This window comes from Carcharhinus amblyrhynchos, chromosome 1 (assembly GCF_965287045.1).
Source record: "Carcharhinus amblyrhynchos chromosome 1, sCarAmb.v2.hapA, whole genome shotgun sequence".
Classification (NCBI taxonomy): Eukaryota; Metazoa; Chordata; class Chondrichthyes; order Carcharhiniformes; family Carcharhinidae; genus Carcharhinus; species Carcharhinus amblyrhynchos.
Genome location: NC_137324.1, coordinates 83,370,161 through 83,386,746, shown reverse-complemented (window position 1 = coordinate 83,386,746; position 16,586 = coordinate 83,370,161). Strand labels below are relative to the sequence as shown.

The window sequence follows — 16,586 nt, the reverse complement described above, 5'->3', positions numbered from 1 at the left end:
TGTGAGAGGAAACCAGAGCATCCGGAGGAAATCCACGCAGACATGGGGAGAAAACGCAAACTCCACACAATCAGTGACCCAAGGCTAGAATTGAATCTGGATTCCTGGCACTGTGAGGCAGCAATGCCACTCCACTTACCAACTGAGATACTAGAAAATCTGTTCCTCATTGACTATGCCAGGCGCTGCTTGTTGACAAGGTCAATGGCGGGTCTCAGGCAGCCATTCACTAGCTGCTTCCAGGTAACCAGCACAATTTGATACCTTGACATGCAGTTGGTACCAGGGCTAATTCAACGTGATCTACCACACATCATTTCAGCCAGCTTTATGGCTGAGTGAAAAACGATTTTAATTAAATAGGAATAATTGCCTTTCTGTTTGTTTGCCCAATCAACTGCCAAAGTTACAGAACCCTCATGGAAAGTTACAGCTAATCCTTTCATTTGACAGAATTTCAGGACCAATGTCCATAGATGCAAATAAACATTAGCTGCTGTAGCGTAATACACAAATATAAATAATACCAAATTCTGGACTGGTGCTACTTGGAAGTAAGGTCATCACTATAAAAATAAAATGAATTTCTTTTCTCCTATGATGAGTGAAACAAAAAGCTTGCCTGACATTTTCTCATGAAGTCAATGACAATACATTTTGATCTTTAAGCCAATGGAATGAATTTTTAGACACTTTCATGAATGGACAAGAAATCCCCTTTGCTCATTAGCACCCAGGCACTGAAGATCAGAAGGCTTATTCAAACGTCTCTTTAAAACATGGGGATATCAGAATTATTGGCTGGAAATCATAACATGAGTTTACAAACTACTTCTCAGCTCTTGGGACTCTAACTATTTGTGCTAGTGATTCAAACAATTATATATTTGTAAACAATTAAATTGGAACACCATCCCTCAATGAGTTCAACTTGGAGTAAAGTCTTGTTCAGAAAAGATGTCATGGATCTTGAACAAAGTTCCCTCAAGCTTCTGATTGCTGCACTTTGGATTGTTTTCATATCTTAAAGGGAAAGTAGCGTCAATTAAGCTTGTTTTTTTTTCCCTGTGGCACATTTCCATGTGCTTCCTGACTATATGCAACTTAGAGGGAATGTTTATCCTGAGTGAATACTTCTAGATATTTTCAATTCAATTCCCATTGGCCATAGATGGTTAGAGCAAAATAAAATGTACCACGAATGGATCATGGATTTAGCATTCTCTTTTTGGAGACAGAGAAATGAAGTGGGAAATGAAAATGAAATACAAGCAGAAAGTGCTGGAAAAACTCAACAGGTTTATCAGCATCTGTGAAAAGAGAAACAGAGTCAATGTTGAGTCCAATGGTAGATGGAGGAATTTGAATTCAATAAAAAACCTGAATTAAAAGTTGATTGTTTGATTCACTATTGGGAATGAAATCTGCCATCCTTACCTCATCTGGCCAACATGTGATTCCAGATGCACAACAATGTGGTTGACTCAGACCATTAAAAAAAGTCTAAAAGGATTGAAATCTGCAATATACATCTCACTAGTTAAGTGCCAAAATTGGGAGAACTGTCTCGCAACCGAATCAAGCAATAGCCTGATACTCACTGAATCATATTTTATTGATAATGTCCCACCACCATCAGTGTCCCTGTGTATGTCCAGCTTGCAGGACAGATGAGGCAGAGAGGTAGCAGCACAGTGGCATATAGTGGAGAGGGAGATTCCCTGGGAATCATCAACATTGAATCCAGACCCAATGAGGTCTCAGGTTAAACACGGGAAGGAAGCCACATATCGCACCACCGACTCCCCCCTCCCCCCCCCCTCAGCTGATGAATCAGTATTCCTCCATTTTGAACACCATTTGAAGGAAGCACCAAGGGTGACAAGAGTGCAGAATGTGATGTGGATAGGGACTTCAATTCCCATCACCCAAATTGACTCAGTAGTACCGTGGCAGACTGAATTATTTGCCTGAGTCCTAAATGGCATCACTGTCAGATTGGGTGGCCACCAACTGCTCTGCCACAGATGCACTGTTCATTGCAGTGTTAGTAGGAGTGACCACCGCACATGCATTGTGGAGACAAAGTCCCTTCATCATGTTGTGTGACACTATCACCATCTAAATGGGATAGACAAATCTAGCAAATCAAGGCTGGACAACCTTAAGGTGCTATGCAGAAGAAGAATTATACTCAACCACATCAGTAAACCTCATGACCCAAAATATCTCCCACTTTACCATTACCAACAAGCCAAGTTCAAGGAAGAGTGCAGGAGGACATCCATCGCAGGAGCAGCACCAGACAAATCGAAGGGACTCTGACAAAAGCTCATACAGAAATTGAACTGGACTAGCCATATAAATACTATAGCTACAAGTATGGCTCCTCCTTCTCAACCTTGCCTCTCACCTGATGTGTGATGATATTCAGGTTAAATCACCACCAGTCAGCTCGCTCCTTCAGAGGACAGAACAGCCTATGGTTATCTGGGACTATGGTGACTTTACCTTTTATCTTTACCTTTAGCAGGTCAGAGACTCAGAATCCCACAGCCCATAACTACTCATCTACAAGGCACAAATCGGGGGCAATTCTCCCAAAAGAAATTCTAATAATTCGCATGAAAACTGAAGTAAATCCTGCTGGATTTTTCAGCATGTGACAATAAGAAGTCAAATCAAATAAATAATTGAAAAAGGCAGGACAGATTGAGAGCACAGTTAATAAAGCATAGGGATATAGAGTACAAAGCCAAAGAGGTTATGTTAAGACTGTATAAAACATTGCTTTGGCCTCAACTGGAATATTCTGTCCAGCTTTGGCACTACACTACACTACACAGGAAGGATGGGAAGATATTCAAGAGGTTGCAGAAAAGATTCACGAGAATGGTTCCAGAAATAAGGAACTTTAGTTACGTAAAAAGATCAGAGAAGTTGAGACAATTCTCCTTAAATAAAAAAAGTTTGAAAGAAAAGCTAATGGAGATGTTCAAAATCATTAGTGGCCTGGACAAAGTGGATAGGGAGAAACTATTCCCATTGGTGAAAGCATCAAGGACTAGAGGACACAGTTTTAAGATAATTGGCATAAGAAGCAATGGTGATACGAGGAAATATTTGTCACACAGTAAGCTGTTCATCAAATAATTAGAAATAGGAGCAGGAGTGGACCATTCTGCCCATTGGGCCTCCTCCACCATTCAATAAGGTCATGGCTGATCTGAATGACCTCCACTCCACTGTCTTTTCTCCATTACTCTGAATTCCTGTGCTGATCAAAAATCTAACTCAAACTTGAATATATTTAATGACTTAGCCTCTGTTGGTCTCTGGTGTAGAGAATTCCAAAGACAATTAATGCTCTGAGAGAAGAAATTTTCCTCATCTTCATCTTAAATGAAAGATACCTTATTTTTGAACTGTGCTCCTAGTTCTAGATTTCCCTATGAAATGAAACATCCTCCCAGCATCTATCAATAAGGTTTAACAAGATCACTTCTCATTCTTTTAAACACCAACGAGTATAGACCCAATCTGCTCAACCTTCCCTCACAAGATAAACCTTCATCCAAGAAATTAGCCCACAGAATGTTCTCTAAATTATTTCCAATGCAAGTACTGTAGTAGCAATACCAAAACTTCAGATAGTACACTAGGTATGGTCTCATCAATGTCCTGTTTAGTTGTAGCAAGACTTCCTTATTTTTATACTCCATTCCCCTTGTCATAAAGGCCACATTCCATTTGCCTTCATAGATACTTGCTGTACCTGCATTGTAACTTTTTTTTGTGATTTGTATACAAAGGATCCCAGATCCCTCTGTAATGCAGCATTGTAGTCATTTTCTCCATTTCAATAATTTTCTGCTTTCCAAATCTTCCAACCAAAGTGCAGGACCTCAAAACTCCCACATTGTATTCCATGAGCCAATTTACTTCCCAACTCACATAACCAGTTCGGATCTGGAGTGCATTGCCTGAGTGTACGATGGAAACAGGGTCAATTGAGGCTTTGAAAATGAAAATAGATCATTATCTGAAAATGAGAAGCAGAGGAATTGGCATATGTGAATTGCCCTTTCACAGGACCAGTACAAGCATGATGGGCCGAATGACCTCAATCTGTGCTATAACCATTCTGTGTGTCTGTTTTTCCTAAAACTAAATGCAAATTACATATTTAGTCTTCAGAAATCCAGAATTGGTATGCGTCATCTTAATGTAGAAGTGATGAAAACATTTTGCTCAAATTCATCATTGGAGGAAAAAGAACAATTGCTTTCTACTAATTGAAAAAGATTTGTTGAAGTATTCACATTAAATAAAGGGAGTTTTATTCATTATTCTAAAATAACAGTCATCATTTCTTTCACACTGTAGTGCACTTTAGGTATTTTCAGATTGGATAGGTTACCTTGTCACAAGCACGTGACCAGCATGAAGGAAGCGAACATGTTAAGGCAATAAAGCAATGGTGCTTTGAAAGATCACTGAATACGAGAAGACTGCAATGCACCATCAAATTCATTTAGGCCATTATGCACTGAAGATAATGGTCCATCGATTACTTGATGCACCTACCCAGTAATTTGCTGTTATTATAGCATTATTTATATCCCAAATTATTTTGTATTAAAAGTAAAGGTGCACATTTGCAACACTTACAGCTCGAGAATGCCAGAGGGCAGGAATGATGATCCATCGGAAAGTCATGGAGCTGAAGGTAGCATTCAGCATTGATGGTCAATCTATTGACAAATAAGAAAGGAATAAACAAAATGATCGATCTTCTCCATTCTAAGTTAATATTAATTTTAATGATTTAAGATGCACTTTAATAAAATGTTATTTTGTTAAACTTGCCAGGTTGGTATTGAAGTGGCGATGTTTAACTCAGAAACTTTCCACAGAATGCACCAGTATGGCAGGGCCTTTAAAAGTGACCATTATTGTAAAACAGCCATAGAGTCATAGAAGTTTACAGCATGGAAACAGGCCCTCCGGCCCAACTTGTCCATGCCGCCCTTTTTTTATCAAAAACCCCTAAACTAATCCCAATTGCTCCAATTGGCCCATATCCCTCTATATCCATTGTATCCTTGTAACTATCTAAATGCTTTTTAAAAGATAAAATTGTACCCGCCTCTACTACTACCTCTGGCAGTTGTTCCAAACACTCATCATCCACTGTGTGAAAAAATTGCCCATCTGGATACTTTTGTTTCTCTTTCCTCTCACATCAAACCTATGCCCTCTAGTTTTAGACTCCCCTATTTTTAGGAAAAGACATTGACCATCTAGCTTGTCTATGCCCCTCATTATGTTATAGACCTCTATAAGTTCACCCCTCAGTCTCCTACGCTCCAGAGGAAAAAGTCCCAGTCTATTCAGCCTCTCTTTATAACTCAATCCATCAAGTCCCAGTAGCATCCCAGTAAATCTTTTTGCACTCTTTCTAGTTTAATAATATCCTTTCTATAATAGGGTGACCAGAATTGCACACAGAATTCCAAGTGTGGTCTTGTAAACATTAACAAAATGTCCCAACTCCTGTATTCAATGTTCTGACCAACGAAACCAAGCATGCCGAATGTCTTCTTCACCACTCTGTCCGTCTGTGACCCCACTTTCAAGGAGATATGAACATGTACCCCTGGATCTCTTTGTTCTGTAACTCCCCCCAACACCCTACCATTAACGGAATAAGTCCTGCCCTGATTCAATCTACCAAAATGCATCACTTCACATTTGTTTAATTTAGACATCTGTCATTTGTCAGCCCACTGGCCCAATTGATCAAGATCCCGTTGCAATTGGAGATAACTTTCTTCACTGTCCACTATGCCACGAATCTTGGTGTCATCTGCTTACTAACCATGCCCCTATATTCTCATCTAAATCATGAATATAAATGACAAATAACAGTGGGCTCAGCACTGATCCCTGAGGCACACAGGTCTCCAGTTTGAAAAAAATTCTCTGCAATCACCCTCTGGCTTCTGTCTAGAAGCCAATTTTGTATCTATTTAGATACCTCACTCTGGATCCCGTGAGATTTAAATTCGTACAACAACCGGCTATGCAGTACTTTGTCAAAGGCCTTGCTAAAGTCCATGTAGACAACATCAACTGCACTGCCTCTTGACTACCCCTTCAAAAAACTCTATTAAATTTGTGAGACATGATTTTCCGCCCACAAAGCCATGCTGACTGTCCCTAATCAGTCCTTGCATTTCTAAATGCCTGTAGATCTTTTCTCTCAAAATACCTTCCAACAATTCACCCACCACAGATGTGAGGCTCACTGGCCTGTAATTCCCAGGCTTTTCCCTGCAGCCCTTCTTAAAAAAAGGCACAGCACTTGCCACTCTCCAATACTCAGGCACCTCACCCATGACTATCGATGATTCAAATATCTCAGCTAGGGGACCCGTAATTTCCTCCCTAGCCTCCCACAGTGTCCTGGGATATACCTCATCAGGTCCTGGGGATTTATCTACCTCAATGTGCTTTAAGACTTCCAGCACCTCCTTCTCTGTAATATATACACTTCTCAAGATATCACTATTTCCCCAAGATCCCTCATAGCCATGCTTTTCTCAAAAGTAAATACTGATGAGAAATATCTCTTGTGGATCTGCACATAGATGACCTTGTTGATCCTTAAGAGGCCCTACTCTCTCCCTTGTTACTTTTTTGCCCTTTATGTATTTTATCTTAGACCACCACGACAATAGCCTCTTGAAAATATTAGGTCCCTATATCTTATATAGAACAAGAAGGTAAACAGACAAATAACAACAGATTTAATCATAGGGCTGGATTTGACAGTTTTCAGTCCATCTGACCAACCCATCTATAACTTATTGTAACCTACAACCTTCTTCTTCACTATTAACTACCCCACCAATTTGTGGTCTGCAAATTTATTTAACACTTCTCTCATATTATTATCTATATCATTTATATATATAACAATAAGGGACCCAGCATTGAATCCTGTGGTATGCCCCTAGACACCAGTCTCCAGTCACTTAGACAACCTTCTCCCGCCACCCTTTGTATCATATTACTCAACTGGTTTGAGATCCATTTTGCCAAGTTTACCTGAATTCCATGTGTTTCAACACTTTCAATTAGTCTTCCATGTGGACCTTGTCAAAGGCTTCATTAAGATCCATGTAAACTACATCAATAGCACTTCCCTCATCCACACACGTTAATCACTTTTTTGAAGAATTCTATCAAATTTGTTAGGCATGACCTTCCTCTGACAATGCTAAGCTGACTATCACTAATCTACTCATGCCTTTCTAAGTGGAGATTAATTCTCTCCTTCAGAGTTTTCTCCAATAGTTTCCCTATCACTGACATGAGATTTACTGGTCTATAGTTCCCTAGTTCATCTCTACCAACCTTCCTGAAAAGTGGAACCACATTAGCCATCCTCCAGTCCTCTGGCACCTCCTCCATGAAATGGAAATGCCAGCGTTGGACTGGGGTAAACACAGTAAGAAGTCTCACAACACCAGGTTAAAGTCCAACGAGTTTATTTGATAGTAAACCCACAAGTTTTCGGGGTTTGCCCCTTCATCAGGTGAGTGGAGAGTTCTGGTCTCAAACGAAGCATATAAAGGCATGCACAGTTTACAGAATACTGATTAGAATGCAAGTCTTTACAGCTAATCAATTCTTAAATGTGCAGACAATGTGAGTGGAGATAGTATTAAGCATAGGTTAAAGAGATGTGTATTGTCTCCAGACAGGACAGTAAGTGAGATGTTGCAAGCTCAGGAAAGTCATGGGGGTTACAGATAGTGTGACATGAGCCCAAGATCCTGGTTGAGGCCATCCTCATGTGTGCGGAATTTGGCTATCAGTTTCTGCTCAGCCACTCTGCACTGTCGTATGTCATGAAGGCCGCCTTGGAGAACGTTTACCTGAAGATCAGAGGCCGAATGCCTGTGATCTCCCATCGGGGAGACCATGCAGACGCTACGACAATGGATGAATGAACACCGCTCGACAATCACCAGGCAAGACTGTTCTCTTCTTGTTGGCGAGCACTTCATGGCTTTTTTTTCAAATTGCTGCTGTCCATGATGAAAGGTGTCCGCATAATGCTTAGTTATGGTGCGCCATGATTTTGTCTTAACAATGACAAAGGATGGTGCATGATTTGGAGATAAATATGGAGGCGGTAGCATTCGCATAAATCTGCTCCCTTATTCTTCAACTTAGTGGAAGTCACAGACCTGTCAAAGAAGCCTTGGCAACCTGTAATAGTGCTGCACATGTACTCCTGTGGAATGTGATGAATGGGATTTCAATCAAATGCAGTATGTTGACCCGGATGGTGTTGAACTGCTTAGTGGTGTTGCAGCTGTATCTATGCAAGCAATTAGAATGCTGTCCGTCAAACCCTGATTGGACCTCAATAGGTGAAATAAAGGATTTGGAGGGTTGTAAAATAAGCCACTTGCCACAGGATATCCATCCTATGACACGTTTGAGTAGCAACAGCATTTGTGTGATTGGTCCAGTTGAGTTTCTGGTCAATGTGCTTATGGACAGGAGGGAGGTAAATTGTACTTCTTTATCCTCTCAACATTGGTCCACAAGCAGAGCTGTTTTTGAATTATTTTTGAAGTAGCCTGTGGCATACTTTATGTGGTTCAACTTTCTAACTAACAAGCAGCAAACTTTTTTTAATGATGAACTCAGCAGGTTAGTTTATTTCACATATTCAAACTCGGGTTGGGATGGGGTGGGGAGGTGTGCAGAGAAGTATTTGCAAACCACACACATACACACAGACACACACGTACACACACAATTCATATGATTTTTAGAATCTGAAAAGTCAAATTTCAGAGGATGTTTCCTTCATGACAAGGTTCAGTCCATATGAGTTCCCACTTGGAGCTAGCAACATAAAATTCCTTGAAGCGAATGACAATGCAGCACAATGGAACCACTGTGCTCAGATTGCTTAGCAAGCTATGATCAAAGACTTTCAAAATCAAACAAGTTAGAAGAGTTGAGACATAGTGACCAGCTGCTTGGTCAACCATAATGATCTTGATTTGTTGGAGATGCGATTCGACTCATTAGAGCATTTTACCCCTAATCGCCATTGGCTGAAGTTTGATTAAAGGTCCTGGCATGAACAGTATTATTTCATTGCTGCAGTCTTCCCTGGTGCCACTGTAAACCCAGTTCCATTTTCACACGATCTTCATGGCTATCCTTAGGTAATAATACTTTCTCCTCTTTTCATGTGTCTGGCAAGTCTTTGCCAGTTCTGATGCACTCATGAATACATGTCCAAACAGGGGTACGCTGAACTTGTGACCCACAATTTTAACCACAAAATTTCTTCCTGCTTTTCATGAAATCAGTCTTTTTGTGTTGCCAGATTAGGGTCAGTTAAATAGGGGTGGAAAGAAGTGGAATTGATCACTGCTTTAGCATTCTAATTTCCTCACTGCACAAAATTTACAGCCTATCTGAAAATATTTGTGATCATGCACTTCATTAAAATCCTTGATAAGTGTAAAAATGAAAAATGGATCATTGGCCTGACCAGGTTTTATTGAATTTGTGATACATAATTTAATACAAGTGCACCTGTCAGTCTGAGTGGCCAGCTGCTGCTCCTGCACAGAAATGGATCAACAAATTTCTAAAGGAAAAGAAAATTATGAAAATGTTTTACCTCACGCATAAAATTATGACTGCAATCAGGAAAATAATTAATTCTTTCTATTAGAAGTCATTTGGCTTGCAGTTTTACGGATAACAGAGTTGTTGCATTTAAAATTAAGCCAATGTCTGATCATCAACGAGAACTGAAGTCATTTGCTAAACAAAGCCCACAGAGTTTTGTGAGCAGTTGCAATTTTCTCTTAAATATTATTGTAAACCTGGGTCGGAATTCTCCAACCTCATCCGCGGCTGGGATTCTCCAGTCCCACTGCTATGAATGGCGTTTTGGCGGAGCGCCAAATTCGCCGTTCTCACTGGCAGCGATGGCAGGGCGAGAGAGATTAGAGAATTCCAGCCCTTATTTCAAGTTCCCTATTTAGAACTTATTTGTTTACTCCAGAAGAATTTCAGAACTCGAATTAGGTTGATGCCCCTGACATTAGCTCCCTAGTCAATGACACTTACTAAAAGAGACCCTCAACTTAAAAATGAATACTTAAAGTCATGTTGCTTGCAAGCATTTTAGTGCATAAATAGATTATTGGTATATTTGTAAAACCATAAGTCTATTGATTCCTAAAAGATTCTGCTCAGCTCCCAATAGACACCAGATTACAACCACAATGACACATTGGATTTTTAAAATCTGAGCTTTTGTGTCAATTCTAAGATCTTCCTTTTATCTGTAAAGAAGTGGAACTGCAGCATTCCCAGCTAACTGGTTCATCCACCGCAATTAAGCATGTCATCCAACTGTCTTACCTTAGTGTATACAATATTTTTCCATCATTCCTGATTCGTAACAATCGATTGGGAGTTGTTATCCAGTGAGCATCCGATTTTCTGGAGTTTCGAAAAAACGTGTCCGGAATCCAGATTTTGCCAACCATGTTACTATTCAGCAGGAGAACCTTCATTGTACCATTAAATTTCAGTCTGCTATCGAACCAAGACTGTGCAAAAAATATGTCAATGGTATATTCCTGAAAATAAATCAGATACTTACATTATGTGTATATAGACACACACACTCACCAGATATTTCAACCTATGACTAAACCTTGAACTAAATTGCTTTAAGCAGTCTATAAATAAGTCGCATCATTTTCACGTGCTTAGCAATTTCCCAGATTTCCGCAAATTAAAAACTTCAGTACATTAATAAAACGTCATGGACAAGTTTCAGTGTCTTCTGCACTGAAGCTAACTTTAGAGTAATATCAAGACCAACATGTTCTAAACAATAAACCAAATATTTCACTTGTTTACCAAAATATTCACCAATAAATGGAAACCAGTTTTAAAGATCATTCCGAAAATATTTTAAAAAGCCTACATTGAGTTTCATGAATGCAAATGAAAAGTGCAAAAAAAAACCTTATTAATCTCTTCAGAAACATAGGAAGCATTGAATGTGATCAAATAACTGAATGGGATTTACTTCCAACGTAACACTTGTGAATTAATGTCAGTGAATGAAGTAACTTGTAGCATAAGACTTGCATTGATCTGGTGCATCAAAAGGCACAGCAGAATTGTAAGTGTGTCCTGTTTGATTGTGGCTCATCGGTGAGACTGAGGACATGTAAAGCAGGAATTTTCAATACATCGTCTGAATACACGCACTCTGCAATTTCACCTGACTGTGATGGCAACACAAAAATATCTCATAGATCCTGACTACCTATTCTATTTCTCTTCCTGTTTATAAACTGGCTTCTAACTTTGATCCTGCAACAAGCACAAGAGCATTCCGAAGGTCAGAGCAATACGTTTTATGTAAATTATTAATGCTTTTTATGTTAATTGATGTGCTTTCAGACCATTTTCGGGATTGCACATCTCGTTCTCAATTGGCAGTAGGTTAAAAATCTCTGATCTATAAATGTTTAAACATTCAAACAAATGTACACAGATGGCTGCAGCACCGTCCGCTTAAACAGTTGTGCCTGCTGCAGCCAGAAATGAAGCCAAGTCCCAGAGATGCCCATCAGTTTTCAGAGGGTGGAATGGCTGCAGCTGAGCTTTAACTATGTCCCCTGTAATTATTTCTAATGTCTCCAGGAGTTTGCAGTTGGTCTAAATCCAATGTTTAATTAATAACAGAAGCAGTCATGCATTTCAACAAACAGCAACAGTGCTGTATGATGGGTGCAAGGATTGTATTACATTTAAATCTACAGATGCTGGATTTCCATAGGGTAGTGCGAAAGACGGGTAGAGTGCGATATAGTAAGGCAAAGCAATGTACAATTCTCATAGGGTATACAATGGTCTTCAGTGCCCTATCATCTATAACAGTTAATACATCTTTTATAAGCATGTATAACTTCTAACAGTTGTGGAAAGTTTCTGGTTGCTTTTCCAAATCATGTAATAGATCACTGGTAATGGTCACATATGGATCTCTGCTGTTCTTTCACTACTTTTATCAATTTAGTAGACCAGGACCAGAGTTCTCCCATGCCTTATGCCCTGCCACCACTGCCAGAGACAACGGAGAATTTGAGCTCAGCCAAATCTCCATTCCCAGAAGCGGGATCAGAAGATCCTGACTGTGGACAAAGTTGGAAAAATCTGGCCCAGGCCTATGATCCCTAGAATTAAGGAGCCCTAATTGAAGTACGCAATATTCTTAAGAGGCTTGACAGCGTAGATGCTGAGAGAATGTTTCCCCTGGTTGGGGAAGCTAGAATGAGGAAGTTCAGTCTCAGAATAAGGGGTCAACCTTTTAGAACTCAACTGAGGAGCAATTTCTTCTCTCAAAACATTACAAATCTTTGCAATATGATAGCCAAGAAAGCAATGGATATTCAGCCATAGAATACATTCAAGACTGAGATCAATAAATTTTGGATACTGTGGGAAGATGGATTAGAAGTATAAGGTTAGCCATATTTGATGGTGGAGCAGGCTCAAAGATTCAAATGGCCTACCCCTGTTCCTATTTTTTAAGTTCTTAATTGTTTAAAATAACACTGGCTTCACTTAATAGTAGCCTTTAGCCAGGCATCATCACAGATCTATGATAGGAAAACAAAGAGAAAAGGCTCACTGAATATGCAGATTCTTTAGGAATAATATTGTACAACAGTATATGGTGAAGAGAATTGATAACTTTGTTCACAGTGCTGTTTCGATCCTATTTTTCCTCAAAGTCTTGTATAATAGTACTTTGAAAAATAAAAATAAAACAGAGTGATGATGAAGAAGCAGAGAGTTGTGCTACCATCGAGTAATATATAAACGCAATCATCCGTGTTGAACAGTTTACTAATCTCTTCTGCACCTCTGCAAAAGTATTGACTGCAGAACAAACATGTGTTTGGGGGATCAAAGACTGAGTCACACCAAAACACAATTTTATAATTTTTCTAGCGGTTGCAACAGAAAAGACCTGGGATCTCAGGTTTTCATGTATAAAATGTTGGGAGTGCTCATTTTTAGGTACTAGGCAGCAGGTCACACGATTGAAAACAACAGTTCTCAGGTTCTGCCAAGGACAGCGAAAATCTGAAGTCCCAAAGTGCAATGCTTATCCCTGATATTGTACTTAATATCCTTACCCTTCATCTAAACAGCCTTGGATATAGCTTTTAAAGGAAAATCAAAGGTTTTATTGAGGGATACTGGAGTATTGGACTAAAAAACTTGCACTGATCAATGGTGAAGAATAGGCAAGTCAGCTGATCAACCAGGAGCATGATACAATTCTGTTGGGATTTCATTTTGCTTTTACAATGCAGCCATATTCTGGGGGGATGATCATGTGTTCATCTGGTGCCCACCCTCCTACAGCAAAGGAGCATGTTTATGGGAATTGAGAAACCACACATTTAAATAGTTCCCAGAATTTTTCTATCAAATTCTGGGAACTATTTAAATCCGACATTCAAGTTGAAAAATTATATACATTTACGAATTGAACGCTCCTTTCCTTCAAGTTAAGCAGAATATTTCTGTAGATTACAAGGTTCAAAATCACCCAAAGAATTGTTTAAAAAGGCATCTTGTGGATTTCCACAAAATGTACACAACAGACGTATCAAATTTTACAAGTGTCAGGACAGGTTCTTATACAAGAGGCCAGATTTAACGTTACATCAAGAAGATAATATCAATTAGGAAATTATCCAACATCACAAAATATGTTTTGCCTCATATTTTCCACTGATCTAAAATAGATCAAATGCCCTTTTTCTACCTTTATGACCCTCTAATAATCGTCAGAAATGCACACGGTACTGCAGAACCCCACCCCCCACCCCGAATATTCTTTAACACTGAACAAAAAACTAAAGAGCGCTTAAACAATATGAATGACAAGTTTTCTTGATTCAGCCATGTTTTGCGACACCTTTGGTGATCAAATGCACAAAGTCTATGGCCGGAGTCTTACCACCTTTCACGCTAATGGGATTTTCCCATCCTGCTGCAATGAACATAGTTTTGGCTGGCTGCCAAATTCTTCAACTTCACTGCAGCGGGAGCATGGTGTAAACAGCCGATGAAATCACACGCTATTTTTCTCATGATATTTGGCTTGTTTGAGAGTCTGATCTCTGCATTCAACACATAAAATGCTACATGATTATGGTCAAGTGAGACGATTTCTGTGGAATTTTAGCGCAGGATGTATATGGAGATCAATGAAAGTCATGAGCAAACATTTTCTGCAGAAAATATACTAACACATCCATATGAAAAATCCGAGACAAAGATAATGAGAAAGGGTGAGAAGTCTGCACATAAAACCTTACACCTCTGTGTGAAGGCTGTTTCTTTTTTTTGCCGAATGCCTGTATTCTGATTGATAATCAACACACCAAATAAATAATGGATATTTGAGTTCTGAGAGGTGAACCATAAAAAAAATTATTTTCAACACTTCTTTGGCATTGTCTCAAAACATTTCAAAGCCTATCAGTATTCTATGAGTCAATGGATTTAAATTTGACCCTAACAATTATTCAATCTGCATTAAGTAATCTGACAATAAAATAGCTTTTCCTCCATAAGTAAGGGGTAGATTTTCTTAACAGCCCAGATGACTGGAAAGATTGCAGTGGGAAGATCACTTCCAACTACTGATAGCACGAAGAGCTGGTCATTTCCCCTCTTCTTTCCAGCTTCTATAAAAGGAAGCTACGACTTATGGCACGGGCAAGAATTAAATTTAAGTTTTAAGTTTATTTATTAGTCACAAATAGGCTTACATTAAGATTACAATGACGTTACTGTGAAAATCCCCTAGTTGCCACACTCTGGCGCTTGTTCGGGTACATGGAGGGAGAATTTAACATGGCCAATGCACCTAACCAGCATGTCGTTCAGTCTGTGGGAGGAAACCGGTGCACCCGGAGGAAATCTACACAGACACAGGGAGAATGTGCAGACTATACACAGACAGGACCGAAGCATGGAATTGAACGTGAGCAACTGAAGGGAGTGTGGGAGGATGAGAGTGCATAAATGTTTATATGGCATACTGCAAATAATGGTTATATTTGGCTCCCACCGCCGGCTATGACCATTGACTTGCCAACAGCAGCAGGAAAGAACAATCTTGGGTATGGGATTTAGGTTAAAGTTTAGGAAATGACTGACAAACTTATCAAAGCGAGGCATGGTGAAGAAGTTCAAATGCTAAAGCCAATCTGTGCAAGTCAAAATGGTTGCAATTTTAATCAATGCTCATTATCACAAATGAAATACAATGCTATATAATGGATAATGATGAGAACACTCAATAATCACTGCTATTTCAATTTGAATTTGATACTTATATTTCATACAATGCATCATCATCATGGGATTACCTGCTCTTTACTCTTGAACTATCTGATTAGATAGATTTCTTTCAAGAGACTCATAGCACGGCCAAGAATCAGGTATCACCATGTAATTGGCTTTAAACATATTTTAAAACCATAATCTAAGTAAGTGTTTTTGAACTGGGATTTAACCTGGGATTAATCTTCCATATCTACTAAGAATGAGAGCGAGAACATTTATAGCACAATGAAGAAGTGCACAGATGCAGCAAGCTTAGGGCCTCTTTGTATGGATCTTTTTAATGGCCTCACCAAGCCAAATCCAAAGAACCAAAAACTTAAAATCTGTTCAGAAATTAATGTTTGTAACAGATCCAACCAGGTAAAAAAGGGTTGGAATTTGGTTCACTAAAATTCCTAACTTGTACAGTTATTTAGTTAGGCAGAGCAAATTGACATCAGGATGGACGCTGGGGAAGATAGGAGGATGATTTTCTGACAATTTTTTTATTTATTCATCATGGGACATGGTGTCGCTGGCTGGCCAGCATTTATTGCCCATCCCTCGTTGCCCTTTGGAAGGCAGTTGAGAGTCAATCACATTGCTGTGGCTCTGGAGTCAGAACTAGGCCAGACCAGATAAGGATGGCAGGTTTCCTTCCTTAACGGACATTAGTGAACGAGGTGCGTTTTTCTAACAATCGACAATGGTTTCATGGTCACCAGTAGATACATAATTCCAGGCATTTTTTTTTATTGAATTCAAATTCCATCAGCTGCCAGGCCGGGATTCGAATCTGGGTACTCAGAACATTAGGTGAGCTTCTGGATTAATAGTCTAGTGATGATACCTCCCTCTGAGTTCTGCTTGAATGCCACCTATGTTTCCAGAGAAGCCCATGAGAACCCCAATGAAATTTCAGGGCTTGTAACAGTTGAGTATCAATTTATCTGGATCTGCACTTCAAGCCAGAAAATTAATATAGAAAGGGGGTGTTAACCTGCACGGTCTATGAAAAACAGACTTTTATTGAAGAAGCAAACATTCTTCATGCTTGCCTCTAGAAAGTTGTGCTGATTGTGCCTTTTCACAGCTAA

The 16,586-nt window shown here is 39.4% G+C and overlaps 1 protein-coding gene across 1 annotated transcript in view; it reads right to left on the bottom strand.

Annotated features, from left to right (window-relative positions):
- The window catches only part of gabrg1 (gamma-aminobutyric acid type A receptor subunit gamma1), a 109,520-nt gene that overhangs the window by 25,122 nt on the left and 67,812 nt on the right, over window positions 1–16,586 (bottom strand). The window contains exons 4-5 of the mRNA XM_080188103.1: window positions 10,477–10,697; window positions 4,672–4,754 (exon numbers count right to left, since the gene is read on the bottom strand). Coding sequence (XP_080044229.1) covers window positions 4,672–4,754; window positions 10,477–10,697 — 304 coding nt within the window. The remainder of the gene's footprint in view (window positions 1–4,671; window positions 4,755–10,476; window positions 10,698–16,586) is intronic.